This window comes from Equus przewalskii, chromosome 4 (genome assembly GCF_037783145.1).
Source record: "Equus przewalskii isolate Varuska chromosome 4, EquPr2, whole genome shotgun sequence".
In the NCBI taxonomy this organism is placed as follows: Eukaryota; Metazoa; Chordata; class Mammalia; order Perissodactyla; family Equidae; genus Equus; species Equus przewalskii.
In genome coordinates, this window is record NC_091834.1 from 58392147 (window position 1) to 58410771 (window position 18625).

General features: G+C 51.3%; 2 protein-coding genes across 15 annotated transcripts in view; one reads left to right on the forward strand and one right to left on the reverse strand.

Moving 5' to 3' along the window:
* Positions 1-3031: 3031 nt before the first annotated feature.
* Positions 3032-8140, reverse strand: HOXA13 (homeobox A13). The gene is made up of 2 exons (XM_008526847.2): positions 6832-8140; positions 3032-6128 (listed from the first exon to the last, which is right to left on the reverse strand). The coding sequence occupies exons 1-2, from the start codon at positions 7751-7753 to the stop codon at positions 5884-5886; spliced, it is 1167 nt and encodes a 388-aa protein (XP_008525069.2). The 5' UTR covers positions 7754-8140; the 3' UTR covers positions 3032-5883.
* The window catches only part of EVX1 (even-skipped homeobox 1), a 44441-nt gene continuing 33894 nt past the window's right edge, over positions 8079-18625 (forward strand). The window contains exons 1-5 of one of the 14 annotated variants that reach the window (XR_011539164.1): positions 8079-8158; positions 8945-9062; positions 9412-9477; positions 10073-10343; positions 11802-15007. The gene's annotated coding sequence lies outside the window, so the exon portion shown is untranslated. Of the gene's footprint in view, positions 8224-8316; positions 9107-9411; positions 9478-10072; positions 10344-11801; positions 15008-18625 lie in introns of those variants that run through there. The other 13 variants (XR_011539167.1, XR_011539169.1, XM_070616084.1 and 10 more) reach the window with 13 other exon arrangements.

Sequence of the window (18625 nt, forward strand, 5' to 3'; positions counted from 1 at the left end):
AAAAGGCTCAGAGCTAGAGCCAAGCGGTCAAAGGCCCTTCTCAGCGCCCTCTTCTCTCGCCTGACCCTAGCCGCCCTCAGCCAGCGCCGGGGTACCACTCTGGGTGCCAACCGGGCCCCTGCCCGTGCCAACTTCGCGTGCGCCGGGTCCTGGCCCCGGGCTGCGGGCGACGCCAGGCCTTCAGCCGAGCGGAGCGCCGCAGAGGCGCGGGACGCAGAGAGGCGCTAGGCTGCTCACCGGCCCAGGCGGAGGCCCGGGGCAGCCAGGGGCGCCCGGATCTGGCGGCTCGGGTCCCCACGGTGGCCCTGCGTGCCCAGATCCCTCTGCACTCCCTCGGATCTCACCGCACCCCTCAGCCCGGGGCTCAGAAAGCGGAAGTATTTGGTAGAGAAAAACACGGTTTCTTTTCAGCCCGTCTCAGAACCCCTTTTAGAGAAAATGCTCCTGTCAGGTTTTATTTCCCGTTGCAAACCACCTTCCACGCTGCCAAGAATTAAGACCGGGAGAGATTAAATACCCGATTATTCTCTTGGGGAAGGAGGGGCGGGGCGGAGAAGGGGGCACCCGCACAAAACATTCGTTTGAATCGGCTTGTCCTCATCAAATAACGCCTAGGGAGGCCCGCGAAGGCCCGCTTGGGCGACGGTGACGTCAGCCCGCAGCTGCGGGGAGACTGGCGGCGCGGGTACCCGGCCCTGCAGAGGCCGCCTGGCGCGGGCCGGGGGGCCGGTGCCGTGACCTCGGCCTAACGTCCTGCTGCACGCCCCCTCCGGCCCACAAACCATCCGAGCGAGGCCGGCTCTGTAAGGGTTGGAGCCTCCATTTTGAGTAGAGGGTTCCTTTGGAAGCGTGCAGATCTTGAGCCTCGCCTGCGGCTCTGCGGCGCGCGACACCAGGCGGCCCCGCGTCCACGGCAGCGCTCCTCCAGCCTGTCCACACCCGGCCCCTGGGGCGAGCCCCGCGCCGCCGCGCGCCCGCCCGCAGAGGCTTGAACAGCTGGCACGCCGAGGTAATGATTTCTGCCGGGTGGATCCAGCTCTTCAGCCGCGCGACGGAGCCGGGCAGAAATGAAATCAACTGTGGCCAGGCCTTGGCTGCTTTCACGAAGGCGTTTTTCTGTGCCAGCGTCTTTTTTCTTCCCTTTAAAATCAAATTAAAAACAGCCAACACCTTTCAGGCGTTCGTCGGCGCTAAGCAGATGCCCAAGGATTGAAGCAGCCGATCAGAAAGCGGGTATTTTCATAAAAAAGGAAGCAGGCTGTTATTTACCCGGCGGCCTAGCAGATGAAAACATAATTATGGTGTGCCGGTCCTAAAACCTAGGCATAAATCTCCCTGGGCCCCTTGGATAACGCTACATCTTTGCTTATGAAAAATGGGATGTGAGCAACTCGCTGCACATTTCTCTGATTCTCCAGGTCTTGGGCTGCTGACACGCATTCGATCAACTTTAAAGGAATGCGCATAAATCAGCAAGCCCCAAGCGTCTCCTCGGTAAAGGTCCTCAAATCCGGAAGGGCGCCTCTGAACCCACCGGGTCTGGGGCTTAGCAGCCTGGGGCAGCCTCCGTCTCCGCTCCGAAACTCGGGAATTCGAAGAGAGGAATCGAGGCGCCGCATCTTCACCCAACCCTCCCAACGCACTCAGCAGGGTGTAATCTGCATATATATTATACGGTGAAATCCGTGTCATTAACTACCAGCACACATATGTCTCACCCTCAGCTGAATTTCACTGCCTCGTGAATTTTTAAGAAAACATCTCAGGTTGAATTTTAAAAAATAATTTTCTTTTCCCTCTTTCTTTAAAAATTTTTCTTTTTCTGTTTTCAAAAAAGCACACAATTTTAAACGGATGGCTTCAGCTCTGCATGAGGCGTAAATAGTAGTCAAATGCAAAGTGACATTTTACAATCATCCACTTAAAATATCTTAGTAAATTTGACAGTATTAAGAGCAGATGGAAAAAGTAGGGTTTTTTTTTAAAGTCCCATATTTACAATTTTTTTTAATGGCACCATGACAGGCCATTACAGCATTCAAAATCTTTGCTAATTTAATACATGAAAAAGGTATCTATTTGTTTCCATACTTACAATTTCTTATTCAGAAAGAGTTTTCCTTTTAGGAAAAACAAATACTTGAATCAGCTATTCAAAAACACTATTCCAGTGTCTGGTGTCATTATTCCTATACAGTGGCTGGCGTCCTCCTTGATGTCTTTTTTCTAAAGGTTTAGACTAATAATAGCTATTTGGGCATTAGAGAGCCATCATAAACCATGCTTACTTCAGGTTATCTGGTAGATCCAAGGGAATTTAAATAAGATGGGAGTTAGGTAAGATTGACATTATCAACAATCATTTTAGAACAGGAAAAAAAAGCCTCTGAAATATCTTGCCATTAGTTTCAAAAACTGAAGAGAGAAAAAAGAAAACTACTACTTTACCCAGGGTTCCTGCAGTGGCGATGGCTTGTGAAAGGGGCGGTATTTCGGCTGCAGAGCTGCTGTTGGCCTCCTTCCTAGGCCCGAGGCTCAGAATATTTCTTACATCTAAAGAAAAATATCCCCCGTCAACAGAAGAGTCCCCTTTGGAGCTGTTCGTAAACACACAGTTTGATCCAGCTTTGAGGGGATTTTCCACCACTTTAAGCATTTTAGGAGCAAGTTGTTACTTTGGTTTGATGGCTGCTCATTTAAAAATGGAGTGTTGTGGAACAAGATGTGGGGAGGTTGATCTGAAGCATCATTTTCATTTGTTTCCACAAGTGGAGTGAAAATCCTCAGAGCAGCAAAATTTGATTGCATTTGACAAGACCATTCCAGATGTATATTTCAAGACCATGCTGTTTTTGAGACAGCTTTGGAGATTCTTTCTAAGATTCTCCATCTATAAAGAAGCTCTAAGTCTTCAGGTCGGAGAGGTTTCCATCAGCCAGGTTTGTAACCAACCAGGATTATTTTCCATAAAATGATGCATACAGTTCTTTGGTTCACAATTACTTCTCTCTAATGTAAAGATAAAATTAACCTCACCTCAAAATTCTTCATCCTAAGACTCCTGCTTCCACCAACATTTCAATACATATGTGCATAGTGTGGATTTGAGAAAAACACATTACCCTACTCTACATGTATATTAAATATGTAAACATACATACGTATTACTTAGGACTCTAAACGCAGCACCTGATGTATTGTTAGGGAGCAATAAGTAGTAGATATAGTACTTATTATTTTCATAGTTTTGATGGTCATTGTTACTATTAAATGTATATATTTCTTCCACAAATCAATGGCAGCTTCCCAAGCACCAATATTAGATTGCACAACCCTGGAGCTGCACCCAGCTCTGAGCTATCCAGGATAACTCTCCTTCTGCATCGATATTATGGTTATTTTGTAGATATGAGATCTTTAAGTTCTCCATACTGACCTCTTAAGAGGTGAGTTTCTTTGAATTTCTGAAATGTAACTCTAGAACTCTAGAGTTAGCAAGGCATCTGAAACTTTTAATTTGCCGTATAGACTCCCCTATAGCTCTAATTAGGATGGGAGACCACCTGGGAGGGTGAGGGCCAGGAAAGAATGGTTATTTAAGAACTCCTCTTAGACTGTAACAGAAATGTATAGCTTTAAAGCAGATCTGCAGAAATCTGATGCAGAGCAAGCCACTGTGAAGACAAATCAAATTTGGCAATTAAAGAAAAGGAGCAAAATTTCATCATGTAAAGCACATTTTGTACCTCAACTCTAGAAATCACCTTAAATTACAACATCTCAGGCCATCAGTAATTAATGATACTATATCTGTACAGATTCTACATATATATATACAAGGACAAACAAGCACTGCTATGCAAATGTATACACATATATGATATATATTCACATATATACAGGCACATGTATAACTTACGTATATTCAAATTCGCTCCATCTGGAGCCAAAGAAATGAGTACTAAATCTCTAAAGCAAGGAGTCAAAGAGGTAAGACCTTTTGATTCCCTTGAAGCTGAAGAATTACAAGGAAGCTTGTCAACGCCAGGTGGCGCCCTTGATCTACTAATCCAGCCGAGGCCAATTCATGAGCTGTCAAAAGTCAAGGTCACAAATTGTCTTTTTTCGTCAAGGTCAAGGTTTAAGGCCTTCCTAGTCCTGTCATTTCAACAAATATCAAAACCTGCCCTCTCAGACACATGCAGACCCAACAGCAGATTTTAAAATATGGCAGCCTGGGCATCGCTGATACTAAACAACTGGTTTTCATTTTCCACAGGGATCCTGGGAATTTATATTATCTCTTCCTCCTCTCTTTTTTCTCCCTTTCAGAATATCTGACACTTTAACCTTCGTGAACACTTATCTAAATTTTTAGGAGTTTAGTTTTGAGGGATTTCTCCCTTTCTTTAGAAAATTTGTAGGAAAAAAAAAGCTGAATAATAATAGAAAAGAATGGTCCTTGGTTTGTATAGGACAAATCTGCTCCTTTTCTTTCTGTGCAGTGCACATTTATCACAGGAAAATAATGAGTATTTTCTTCATATTTTAATGGCAGTGACTATTTTATTAACAGAATACCACTATATCACTATCTACAGGTCTAAAGCTTTTTTTTAATGATTATTTTTAGTAGAAATACTTGAAAAGCAGGTGCACAAATACATTTTCACAGTGTGCTGAATGTCTTTATTTACAAGATAGCATTTTATAGTGAATATGAACAAAATGAATGTGCTGGTTGAAATAACTGCTTGATTAAAAATGTGCTGTGAAGATGAATCCCTAAACTTTCTAATGTGGTCTCATAACACAAGAAACAAGGAAAAATACTAACCCCTTAATAGATCGAAATATAGACTGTAAACATCTAGATGTTTGGGGGAATGGATTTCTGTTCTGAGCTTTCTAAAAAATAAAAAAGGAAAATTATTTCCTCAGCAAAATGTCTAGTAAATATTGGGAAATACCAATTTAAGTGAAAAATTAATTGTGTTCAAACCAAATACACCATATTGGTGTGGGACGTCTTAGGAGATCTGACATAAAGTGAATTCTGCGAATCATCTGATGTGTTAAATATTTTTCAAAAAGATATCAAATCCTTTGGAAAGCAAATGATATTGAAGCAGAAAATATTGTCCAAATGCTACAAAATATGCTTGTTGTAAGCAATTAGAAATTATTATCGGAAGGACAGTCCCAACCTGGGGTTCCCTTGTAGCTCAAAAGCTCAGCTGGTTGTGTTAACTACCAAGACAAATGATCATCGGAAGAGCTTTCTCTCCTTCTCTCCCTTCCTAGTAAATAGTCCAAGATCATCATTTCAGTACCTTCTTCTCTTTTCCCCTCTAAATCTATACATGACATGTTTTGCAGAATATACAACAACGGCAGGAATTTCACCAAGATTTACCTGAGCAGTCACTTAACATGCAAAGGGGGATGGCGATAGCGACCCAAGGACAAGCAGATGTTTTCAACAGCCTCTTGCTTTTGTAACCAACTTTCGGATTACTACCATATACCACAGTGTCCTAGAATACAATGGTCACATAAATACTTACAAGATTTCAGTAAATGCGTAACTTATCTGAAATTGTGTATTTGGGGGTTGACGTTTGACTCTAGAGTTTGTCATTTAACGGTCTGGTGGGGTTGGCGGGAGAACTGGCAGTCTTTACCATTTCTTAGAGTAAAGTTTTAAAAAAGTTGTAGATTCCACCAAGGAGAAAGAGATCCCCTTTAGAAAAGTAAAATGCCAGTCTCTCTCTTGCTCTTTCCCATTCTTCAATTATTATTAAGTATTATAACCATTATCTGGCACAGCAATGAGTCCTGAAGCATTTCTTCAAGTTGCCCTCTTGCTCTACTTTTAATCCATTAACTAGTGGTCTTCAGTTTGTTGATGACTTTTTTCTCTTTGACCCTCCTGTTCTGGAACCAGATTGTAACCTGCCTCTCGGAGAGGTTCGTCGTTGCTGATATCCGCCTCCGTTTGTCCTTGGTAATGAATTTGTTTGTAGCGTATTCCCGTTCGAGTTCTTTTAATTGCACCTTGGTGTAAGGGACGCGCTTCTTTCTTCCTCGCCTGTAGGAGCTGGCGTCTGAGGGATGAGAGACCACGTCTGGAAGATAGGGAAGAAAGCAAGTTACACACAGATCAGACCCAGGCGCGATCTGAGCCGCCCGCCTTGGAGCGCCCGGCTGCCCTTTGCAGCGTGCGGTACAATCCGGCCTTCTGCCCAAACCTGGACGGTCAGTGGGGCGGGTGGTGAGCTCTTCACTGAAATGAAATCGCCCAGGGCTCCAATGACCACCCCAGCCGGGCCGTCCTGCCCGCACAGCGCTCCGGGTTCGATGCTTGATCGCTTGGCCCAGTGGCTCACCTTAGCGCCTAGCTCAAGGGACAACACTTCAATGCCCGGCTCCTTTCCGTATACCCCAAGCCTCAACACTTGATGCTTCTACAGTGAAGCCATTTTTGAGAGAAAGAATATGGGCAATTTGCTAAACCGTTTCCAGGTCAATTTCCCATCCTTAAGTCGATGTCAAGGGCTAGCGAGGGCGGGGCGCAGAGGGAGAAGGAAGCCAGCCAGGGTCCCCACAAGATTCTTCCCAGTTATCCCTCACCCAGGGACAGCCAGGAGCCAGCCTAACTCAAGGACAGTGACGGCAGTGCCAGCCAGCGGGGTTCGGGCTCCCAGGGGTGCAGTGTCGCTTGGGCAGGCCAGGAAGAGAGCAGAGGGGCACCAGAGTGACCCAGGAGCGAGGGGAGGAGAAGCTGGAGCAGAGCCAGAGGATTGAGGCTGAGAAGGGGGCGACATTTACCGGGCAGAGTGGACTTCCAGAGGTGGGGAGGCTGCGCCTGCTCTTTGGGGCAGTACATTTGGCCGTTCCAGCCGTTGGGCAGCGCCCAGGGCTGGTAGCTTTCCATGGGAAGACCCAGGGGCTCGTGGCGCGACTCGCCGGGGCCCCCGAGGCCGGGCACCACCGGCATATCCAGGTAGCCAGGCACGGGCTGATGGTGGTGGTAAGGCCCGGGCGCGTAGCCCTGGTGGTAGAAGGCGAACTCCTTAGCGCGGGAGCTGAACTCCTCGGCCGCGGGGCCGGCGGTATCCATGTACTTGTCCGCGAAGGCGGCGGCGGCGGCAGCCGAGGCAGGCTGCGCGCACGACTTGATAGCGTTGGGGTGCGGGCCCATGCGGGCGCACGGGTAGTAGCCGCTGCCGAAATAGCCGTAGGGCAGCGCCGCGGGCCCCGACGAGCTCTGCGCCGCCGCCGAGCAGGGACTGCACTGCTTGGCGGCCTCGGCGCCCGCCGGGCCCGCCGGGCCGGGCCCTCCCGAGGACGACGCCGCCGCGGCCGCTGCAGCCGCGGCGGCGGCGGCGGCCGCGGCGGCGGCGGCCGACGGGGGCGCCTCCCCGGGCGCGCTGCTGTAGGCAGCGGCGGCGCCGGGCGCCAGGGGCGCCGGGTGCGCCATCAGGTTTCGGCACTGGTTGGCCGCGGCTGCCGCGGCCGCCGCGGCCGCCGCCGCCACGGAGAAGTTGCCCCCCGCGGCTGCGGCCGCAGGGTGGGGGAAGCCCCCGCCCCCGGCCCCGGCCGCCGCGGCCGCCGCCGCCGCTGCCGCCGCCGCCGCCGCCCCTTCCATGTTCTTGTTGAGCTCGTCGGCCACCAGGCCGCCGCCGTTGTCGTAGAGAAACATGACGGTGGGCTCGATCCAGCGGGGGTGGAGGAGCACGGAGGCTGTCATAGCCCGAGCCGCATGGAGAAGACCCCAGTGGCGCTGTTTTAAAAAGCCCCCAAGAAGTGAAGAGCGCGCGGCGCGGGGCCGGGGCCCGAGCGAGGGGGGCGGATCGCGCCCCGCGGGGTCGCGCCAGGCGGCCGCCCATTGGCCCGGCCCCCCCGCTCCGCCCACGGCGTATGCAAAGCGGGCGGCTCCAACCCGGGCTCCGCGCTGTGCACCCGCTGTCCCCGCCGCCGCCCGCGCCGTCCCCAGCGCCAGCGCCCGCCGCGCCGCCGCGCACCATTCACCCAGGGGAGAGGCGGGGGACCGGGCGGGTGGGGGCGGAGGACCGGGCGGGTGGGGTATGGAGAGAAGGGCGGCCTCCTCGCAGCTCTCCTTCCCTTCTCCTATGCCAGTGAGGCCCAGAGCAACGTAAGGCGGGGAGGGGACTGGGGCGCGCTGTTGGGTTGCGACCTGAGACGGTGGGCACAGGTCAGGTAAATCTGCGAGGGGCTGGGGATGGGATAGTAGCTAGGCGTAGTCCAGGCCGGGTATTTCTTGGGGCCTCCGGCAATGTTTTCTTTCCAGGTATTTGCACGTCTTTCTGCAGAGAGACCCCAGCACGGACACTAGCTCTTTCGGGTTCGACAGCGTCGCGATTTGGCTCTTTCCAGGGGAACAGAGGCGGGGCATTTGCTGATGCGCCTGGTTCATGGATCCCAGGACGTTCCACTAGAAAGCTTGGACTGCAGTTAGGAGCTCCCTCCCCTTCCCTGTCCACAGTGTTTCATAGACCGTACTTAGGCCCGTAGGCTCAGAACGACCCATCACCACACCCACGCTGACACACGCACACACACACTGAAGTGTACCTTGAGCATACACTCACACTTACTTATACAGACTGTTCCTCACTCTGCCCCAGTAACAACCCTTCCTCCTCTAGACTTTGAGATGGAGAGAGGGATCTGTGCACATCGTTCTCCGGTGCTCCCACATCTCCTGCTGGTCTGGTTTGTCCTGGAAGGAGTTTAAGAGGGACAGGCCCCAGCTGGGTGCCGGCTGGGACTCTGAGCCCCCCTTCTGGGGCCTAACGGGGCTTCATAGAACCTGGGCAGGAGCTGACTCTCTGGGCACCCGGACGCTCCCTATTTCACTCCATTTTGGGACAGGAGAAAGGAGCTCTTTGGGGCCACTTCATGCCTTCTTCCCAAGTAGGATTGGGAAGAGCCCTGTCTCCAGCCTGCAGAGGGTGCCCCGTCCTCTTCCCTCCAAGAACCAGCCTGAGACGCCTTTCCTCTGTGCCTGGGAAATGCGACCCTTTCCTGAGAGCACGGTGGGTTGTTGGTGCTGAAAGAGCCAAGCAGCCGCCATGTTTTGGTGAGGGGGGTCCTGTCACTTTGGGGCCACATGCTTGCATTTCTAGTTGTGGAGGCTGTGAGCTGGTCGGATGCCTAGAAGGGGAGCAGGCACTCAAAGTGAAAGTGGGTGCACTCCACAGAAACATCAGGGTTGGGGAGAGCTCTGGACTCCCTTCTACCCTAAGTGGACTAGTGAGCATCCAGGCTTGGACCTGCCCTCTGGTCCCAGCTTGCAGACTCAGCCCTAAGCTCAGCGCATTGCAAATATCCCCAGCCCCTACCCCCTGTGCCGTCTACTCTCTAAGGCTCCTGGTCTTCCTGCAGGGTCGGGACCAATGAGGCTGGGTTCCAGTTTTTATCTGTCCTGTTCGTGGGTTTGCCCGGACCAATGTAAGTGTTGCCAAATAAAACCTTCTTTGACCCCCCCCAACCACCATCATATGCATACCCAGTGTGCCCTTTCCCTCCTGCCTTTTTAGTAGATCCGGGTAAATATTGATTTGCTCCCAGTTTACCTCCTCCCTGACTGGCCATTTGCAGACTAAGGAACCAGCCTCTGTAGAGATCTGATTTTTGTGTTCCTTTCCGGCCCGTTCACCCCCCTTCCTTCTTCCAAGTGGCATTGTAAAACTCACGGTGACAAAGAGACAGGGTAGTGCTCGAGACCCCAGTTCCTGAGGACTCGAAGCCTGTTTTACATACGGGTCAGACGCGGCTGGAGGCCAAGGTCAAGTTGAAAGTTGCAGTCTAGCCAGCGTGAGAACTGCCATGCAAGCCTGGAGACCCAGGCAGCTGCGAAAGGCCCACCGCCCACCTCCCCTCGTTCTTGACTCCTTTTTCCTTTGGAATTCCTGTTTCTGGCTCCGTTTGGTTACCCAGCATTTTTTGCTGCCTTCGTGGAGTTTTTGGGGCGGTGTTTACAGACTCTTCTTCTCTGCCTCCGCCCTGCTCTTGGCCCGGGCTTTGAGCCTTTTCTGTTTTCCAGCCAGACCCGGAAAAACGAAAACACAGCTCGGGGAGCCCCCACCAGCCGGCGCCTGTGCCAGCTCACCTCTGGCCATGGCGCAGCTGCTGGTGCACACAGCGGCCAAGGCCAGCTCCACATTCCTCCCTCCAGCTCCCCACTTCACCGGACACCGAGCCCTGCATGCAGAGGAAGGGCCCCAGCTCCACAGACTGCCAAAGTCGACAGGGTGCCTCCTCACCAAAAATGGTGAGACAAGATTTCATCTTGTCTGCTGAGGAGCCACAAGCAGGTTTGTCTGGAAGGGGCGGTGCTGGGGGAAGGCTTTGGGTTGCATCTCGAATTAGGCTTTGCTCCCTAAACTTGGCGGCCCCGCCAAGGAAGGGCTTCAGGCCTGAATTATTTATTGAGCTTTGTGGTGTATCTTTAGTGAACAAGTTAGCCACATGTTTTCTTAGTTCCCCATATCTCCCTATCAACTTTTAAAAACTCTCGAGACATGATTACTTAGAAGGAGGCAGCCTGCTTGTTTCCTTCTTGTCTTGGATCTTGATAAATATTAAATGATTTTTCTACCAGGCAAGTCAATGGTGTCCTGGCGAGCCTTTACTGTCTTTAAAAGTCTTCAGGTCTTGTTAGACATTGAGTTGTAGCCACCAACCAGTGGGGATGGGTTTAGAGAGTTTGAATGAGCTCCGTGAATAATTTTGGGTCTCAGTTTCTAAAATTTCTACTCACTTTGAAGCAAGAAAGTCTTCCTCTCTCCCCTTCTTGTCTATTGCCGAGGGACATAAGAGATTCATTAATGGTTCCCAATATCCTTTCTTAGCCTCTTAGCTCTCCAGGCAGCCACCAAACCAGCTTGTTGTGGGAAAAGGAAAGGTTGGAGGGCAGTGAAGAACTGGAGTGTGCTCTGGGAAGCAAGCACAGATTCTCCCAGTGCTCTTTCTCCTTTCTCAACGGCAGGGTCAGGACTCACTTGCCTGCCCAGCTAGTTGGGTCTGACCCTCTGAGTGATCCCTCTGCTGTTTTGTCTACCAGGCTCAGGAATTCCTATGGGATTGCTGGGAGGCACTATCAGCTTGGATCCTGGCAACAGTAGTTTTATTCTCAGGCCCTTTGTGGTCTACGCAGGGGAGGCCAGGGTACCCATTGGAATCTGTGGGTGGCAGTGGCCCGCTGAGCAAGAAGGCAGCACTGGTGGAGATGGGCTGTGCCTGGTACTCCCTGATTGCCCCCGGGAGCCCTGAGCAGGCAGCGTGGGCAAGATTGGAGGGCAGCAGTGGCTTGGCCTTTATTCTAGGAGCTGCCATACCCTTGGCCGCTATGGCTTCTTACCTCCTAGGGCAGTCTGGGGTGTCCTGCAGGGCTTTGGCTATCCTGGAACCTCCCGCTGAAGAAAAGGACCTTGGCTGGGGTATTTTTGGGCAGAGGACTCATTGCCAGGCTGTGCCATGGAGCCCTGGGCTCCCAGGATTGGAAGAGAAAAGGACAAAGGGAAAGCAGGTTTTAATCGAGTTTGATTTTCACTAGCAAATGAAATTTACCTGCTCTCACTTTAACTCGGAGGAGGCTGTCAGCACTGCTCCCTGTCACTATTTCTCTGCATCCATCCAGCATTAGGATAAACATTCCTCGGTTGGTTTTAAAAACACTTTGTATTTCAGGATATTCATGTGTTTCTAATGTATCCAAGCAGCTTTACGAGCGGCATTTGCAGAACATCTTAACCCTCTCTCTCCCACCACAGGAGGGGTGGGAGCGCAGAGATAATGGCAAAGGAAGAAAGATTCAGAGAGGAAAAAAATGGCTGAGAAGCTGAGGCTAACTAAGAGGGAAAGAGAGAAAGAGAAAAACACCCGAACAGAATAGCATCTTCGAATTTGCAGTTGATCAGACCGTTTGGGAAAGAGACAAGTGAGGGGCTGCTCTGTTCATGGTGGACTTTGCGAGTTTCCCCACCTCTGTCCCCACGAGGGCAGACACTGTACTCTTTTTCTTGAGGAAAAAGGGTAGATTCTGAAGAAACCTGGGCCGAAGCTGGCCAGTAGGCAGAGAAATGGCACCTCCTGAGTCACTTGCTCAAACCTTTGTTGTAGCTTTGTGTGCATTTGAAGCATTAATGAGGCAGCAAAAAGCCCAAGGCTGTAGGGACAGTTTTGGACTGTGGGAAGTCACTTGGCACTGTGGCGGCTAACTGCTAACATGATGAAAGTGGGAGGAAATGCAAGGTCCAGGAAGACCTGGGAAAACCCCGTCTGCCTTTAAGATTCCCTAAGCTGGTGGATTTTGAGGAGAACAAATTTTTGAAGGAGCAGCTCTCCCGTTGCCTGGTGGGTTCGTTCCGTACCAGGCCTTCAAGGCCAGCAGTGCACTACCTCTCAGAAAGGACGGCGCAAGGCCAGGGAGGGCCCCGGTTCCAGCACTGGCCTGCAGTGTTTCCCCTAGAAAGTCCGTGAGCAAGGAGAGGGGCGCCCCCTCTCTCGTTTTGAGCAACCAGCCCCTGATCCTAGGCTCGCTGGAGGAGCAACACCCAGCCCCCGGCCCCTGCACAGTGCCAGGCGGCGCGGCCCCCAGACTTCCTAGGGTTGGCGCAAACATGGAGTGAGGGGCGCGTTCCTGCCTGAGACCGGCTGCCTTCGGGCTCTGGGAGGCCTGGGTGATACCGCCAGTGGCGCTGATGATGGCGAGGGGAGTGCCGCCTGCCCCGATGGCGCCGCCGCAGCTCTCCTCTTGACTGAACCTGGAAACTCAGCCTTCGCTTAAAGGACAGGGGCATACGTTCGAAGCAGAGGGAACTCGGAGCAACGCTCAGCCGGAAGGAGGAAACGCCTTCTCGAAGTCCTCAGCGGCCCCGCGGGTGTACCCATCCTTTGCACTGCGGGGGCCCCTGCCGCCCCGGGAGTGAGCTCCCCGTCAACCGGCCGACCAGGGCGCTGGGAGAGCGCAGGACGGCCCGAGGAATTCCGGGCGGTTGCGACGTGAAAAGGGAGAGAGAACTGTGTCGCGGCTGCTCTCTGTCCCTGCCACTGCCCAAAAGGAGTCCCACCCGCCGGCCTCCGCCCCGATCCCAGCTTAATGCTCACGCTCACAACAAAACAGGAAACCAGCGCGGGGCTGTGGATTCATTATGTCAACAAATACACTGAAGACATTCGAGTGTTTGAAGGAAATAGGGGGTTTGGACGTCAGCCTGGCCCCCTTGGAGCCCCGGCATTCTCGCGGAAAAACCGGTGCAGGCAACCAGGAGGCCAGCGGCCTGGGCCCGCGTGGGTCCGTCTCTCCTCAGAAGCCTGCAGACTCCCCCGTCCTGACCAGGGTTGAGAACTCTGATGAGTAGAGCAACTGAGGGAAGGAAACTCACCCGCGCAGCCACGAGAAAGGGGAACTCGGAGAACGCAGAGGCGTGATCAGACATTTACGGCACGTTACGTGCTGTAAGCATAACAATATATGTCTTGATATGCACACACAGATTCACACATCAGATGCACACACACACACAGAGTGAACGCAGACGTCTATCGTCATGTGGGTGAAATACAGGCATCATATCAAATCCTGAGGAAAAATGTTTCACCCTGTTGGACCAGCCTTGTGACATACTTCGGGGTGGTTGGCGTCTGCCTATCCCGTTCTGATTTTTTTTCCGACTACTTACTATTCCCTCCCCGGTGGCTTTGTAAATACACCTGTCCCCAGTGGAAGGCGAGCCCCGGACTGGCATTTACCTGGTTGGGGTGCTCTCCCCAGAAACTCTGGCTGGCTCTGGGGACCCGCGCTGAGTCGATCAGCAGGACCGACGCCGCTCATGGCGCAGCCGCCGCTTCTTTGCCCCGCTGCTCCAGCCCCGCTCGGCCCAATCCTCAAGGAAACGAAGCAGTTCAATAAAAACTTTTGATATTAGTTTTTATGGGTATTTACACTCTGGTCAGGGGAGCTGAGTACGGAAGCTCCATTAATCAGCCCCCAACCTCGGGTTTGGATGCTCAGTTTATGGGTTGGGAAAGGGAGCTTGCCGGAAAGAAAGCATGGGGATGGCCGGCTGATTCCGGAGAAATGAAAAGGGAGCAAGGTCGTTTTCCGTTCTTGGAAAACGAAGATTAAATGGGTAATTCCAGGTGCTACCCAACGGACTACGTTTTTATTTGAGCCCCCTGGCAGGAATAACTTTTCCACCTTTGCCAAACACATCATTTTAAAAAGTCTTTTTATTATGGAATTTTCCAAACACACAAAAGCATAACAAGCCCTTGTATACTCAACTCTTAGTTTCAACCGCTATTATCATTTTGTCTTTCATGTTTCATCATCCGCTTCCACTTTTTTTTTCCTGGAATATTTGAAAGTAAAGCCCAAACTGCATCATTCCATTCCCAATATGGGATTTTGAGGATAAATTTCAAGGTTGAGCAAAATGGCTCAATAAAAAGGAATCCTTCCTGTGTCTGAGTGTGAGGGGTCAGTGTGTTTGAACTTGAATTGTTCTGATTACAATCTAAAAAGAACTTGAGGGTCCACCCAAGAGAAATCTGGACAAAAAAGGGATTTGGGGTGTGGGTGCATCTTGCCCGAAATTTTATATGTCTGTTCTTTATAAAAAATACATATGTATGCGGGAACTCATGTTACCCTTTTCCACGAATGTGTCATCTTTTAATGGAAGATTTCTGCGACTGCATCAGGATTTTATGGGAAGAGGAAAACCATGCCTTGGTTCTTTCTGTGTCTGAAATTGACATATATTCCTTTATTATTGGACGAGTGACTATTTCCCATTTCAACACACCTCCTCCCTTGGTAGAAACCAAAAAGAGATTTCTAATGATTAAGCTAGGAAGGGAATGTTTATACTGGTTTGGTATCTCATTTCAGCAACCACAGTTTTCAAGAAGAAATGCAACTCCATGTATTCTTAAAAATCTCAGCAGTAAAAGATTTTTAAAAAAGAATAAAGGTGTTGTGGTTTGTTTTGTTTTGTTTTAATTGAGCGGTCTAATTGGCAATGAGCATAACCCTTCCCAGCAAACTCTGAAGGATGATTTAACTAAAAACCTTGGAGACATTAGACAGCTAAGAGGCAAAAATGAAAAATAAGAAACCATTGAATTTGATGAGTCCTACACCAGCCAGCTCCTTAAATTATAATCCCACTTGTCTGAGTGGATATTGTTTGTCCTTTCTGTGTTGGGTTATTTTGCATTTGGATTGTTTGTGGTTCCTTAATTACCTTTTTTTGAGGAGTTGTTAAATATCTGGGATGCTTTCACTCTGGGATTCTTTTATGCTGATAATATAACTGTTCAATGTGTTCAGAAAGAATGATTTGGCAAAACTCAAAAGGGATGTGTAAATTAAACAAGGGAGGAATTATGTGCACAGATTTTATGTAACTCTCTAACAACTCCAACTGTGCCCAGCAGAAGCCCCTGGAGATGCTGGCCATGAGTCCCTCCCCTGCAGCCTGTGGGGCATCAGCAAGATCGATCCCTACTGGGGCTGTGGGCCTAGCAGCTCTTTCAAGGGTCCCTGGTCTCCTAACTCAAGAATGGAGTTCACCATGGGGTTAGGGTTCTGGTCAGGGTCAGTGTGGGGACTGCAGAAGTGAGAAGATTTGGAGGAAGAGGGAGAGAGGAAGAGAAAAGTGCAGAAAAGCTGGGAGACAAAGAGGTAGGGAGAGATGGGAAGGCAAAAGTTAAGAAGCGAGGAAAGCACAATTCCTAACAAAAAGTCTAGCCACAGCAGTCCAATTCAGGACTGTGTTTTTAAAGCTCTGCAGACACCAGTTCTCTGTGGAAGCCTGTTCTCTGAAGAAGCCTGGCTGGGGGCCCCCGCTGGTGGGGAGACGCGCAGGCTGCAAGCCTCCCTATCATTTCTTAGACTGCACAAAAATAATCTGGGCTTTGAGAGATGGATTGGGGTCCTGAATGAAATGTAGGTATGAAATTCTGCCCACAGAGAGCCCAAGCCAGGAATTCTGGCTGGTATCAGCTGCCTCAGCATAGGTCATGAGCCAGACTTGGGACAACCCCTCGAGCCTGCTAGCAATTATGTGCTCTCAGCCACTTTTAAAAAGGCCATATTTATTTACATTTCTAGGACCTAATGTCAGGTTATGTCAGGTCATGGGACCCTTGGCTGGTGCAAAGTAATTTGATGTCACTGAGAGCAAGTAGACTCGTTTGTCACCCCAAGGAATAGATGTCCTCATGGGCCTGAGCTGGGAGCAGAGCAGAGAGGGGCTGGCTGGGGCTGCAGGATCCAGTCACCGGGTCCAGTTCTGGCTTAACCAGGTGAGCTGGGAGGGGGCTTTCTGGGTCATGTGTCAGTGCAGCGAGGTCAGAGAGGTCAGCTCTGCTCCAAGCACACACATCAGCCCTTGGAGCTCGCATGGGACCCGGACTACTCCAGGCCCTTGCATCCCAGGGTGCTTTGCCCCAGTATCCAAGACTCAGTTTTTCATTCCCTGAAATTAAAGCTGGTTAACCCAGCTGCAGTCCTTCCTTCCAGTCCCCACCCACTGGTGCTCCAGTGGTCTGTATTGGATTCATAAAACCTAAAGGAGTCTCCCTACCTGAGGGAAAAGCTCAGAGGTGATGAAGAGGGGAGGGCAGAAGGAGCTATAACTCTTATACTCCCTTGGGGATGCACTTCAGTGTGTGACCTGGTTGACTAACATCTTGGTGAAGAGTTTCAAGGCGTTTGCCTAGAATGGTCTCATCTACCGTTTCCGTTATTTGCAGGTTTTTTTTCAATGGGGGTGGGCAGGAAGGATAACACAAAGCCAAAGAACAAGGTTCCTTGAGAATCTGGGAGGCCCCGAGCCCTAGAGTATGGGTAAATGTGGAGAAAGCAATTTGATTGGCAAAAGGAGGAAGGAGGAGGCCACTTCTGACAGCCTTGGACTGATGTAAGCCCGGCGGTCCACGTACAGAGGGCAGCTCTCAGCAGTCATCACTGTTCTCTGCGGTTCCCACTCCAGGGGGCCTGGAAAGTCTGTTAGCGGACTGCTGGGGGACCCAGTTATGGCTCAACGAAGTCTTGGGGTTCACACACTGAAATGTGGTGAATATATATCTCTTGGCCTTCTGTATTATCAGACGGCATGCTGGTGCTTCTCTTCCTCCCTGACTCTCCTCAGATGATATAATGCCACAATAAATGGAACAAGAGGGGAGAACTTAGACCCAGTCAAAGTGGCCGGTGGGGCCGGAAGAAGAAGACTCCGCTTTAAACAAGTAAAAGCAGCCAATAGAGAAGCTGCAATTGGTATCTCTGAGGCAGATGGGGAGGCTGGCAGGAACCTGCCTTTCTATCTGCCTTTCAGGTTAAGAAGAGGTGCTGGGGCAGCAGACAGAACTCCATACGTGGCACTCATTCCCGCAGGGTCCAAAGAGATGCCCAGTCCTCAATAGAAATTAGACAGTCTATGCAAGAGGAAGCAGACAGGGCAAGGTTTGACGGCCCCATGACAGAGACGCAGTGAAAATATCGCTTGCGCGTCCTGGGAAGCTGGGCTCCTACAGTTCTGCAATGCTCCTGGCCGACGACAGCCCGCAGGTGGTGAGAGGTCAAAACCTACAGCTGGGTGGGATGGCCTTGGGGCCTCCGGCCTCACGCGGATTCTGAGACGAACTGTCGGTCCCCAGAGTCACTCAAGACCCTCGAGGAGAACCCACATACGGTCGCTCCAGGATTTCATACTCTGGATCCAGGAGCCCCACAAAAGTTGGACGGGAACCCGGGGGTCCTGAGCCCTGCGTGCCCTCAGTTGACTGACTAGGACCCCAACCTGGAGAGAGGAAAGCCAACGAGAGCTGGACCTTTCCTCTCCGAGGTGGAAATAGCGCCTGAGTGGGATCCCGGTCCCGTCCCTGGGATCTTCCAGACAGTCGCGTGCTCCGAACGGGCGGCCAGGGAAAGAGAGTCTTCTTTTTTAGGCCCTCCCACATCAGTCCAAATCGGCTGCAGTCAAGGTCGCAGTAGGCAGAGGCACGGGATCCTCGCACGGCGCCGCTGCAGTTGCGACCTCTTCCCACTAGATGTCTTCCCAGTTAATCGGAATTGAAGGGCGCTGTCTGCTCCCGGCGCCGAGACTCGGTTTCCCCTGCCGCTTTCTGAAGTCTGGCTTTCCACTGGGAAAGCAAACCTTTTTCTCTCATTCTTATGGCCCCTCCCCGCCCCTCGCTCCAAATCCTGGCTCTGGAAAGCCACCAGAATCAAACGCTGGCTCCCTGCGGCCCGCGTCGGACCCGCTCAAGCCATTGGAATCTTTTTATGACCTTTGATGTGTTTAAATAACATGGCAAGACTGAGTACACACCTCGGATTAAACTTTAATCGGCTGCAGTCAAGGTCGCCCAGGTGGTAAATGCGTTTCCTCCGACGTCTCCTGGCGGACGCTGCGGGGTCCAAGGTCTGGGGCTGAGGCCCCCACTGTGCCTTCCCGCCTCTGCCCAGGCCTGGGTGGGGGCCAGGACGAGGGCCATCACATCCAGCTCCAAAGAGGACTCAGGAAATAGGATCGGGGGCAGACACCCAGGGTGGGCTAATGACCCGACCACAGTTTTTATA

Bases quoted from the DNA above. Each gene is read 5' to 3' on its own strand.
- HOXA13 (XM_008526847.2), bottom strand. From the start codon at position 7,753: ATGACAGCCTCCGTGCTCCTCCACCCCCGCTGGATCGAGCCCACCGTC. The intron at 6,129-6,831 runs GTAAATGTCGCC...CCTATCTTCCAG, and splicing joins CTGGAAGTCCACTCTGCCCG to ACGTGGTCTCTCATCCCTCA.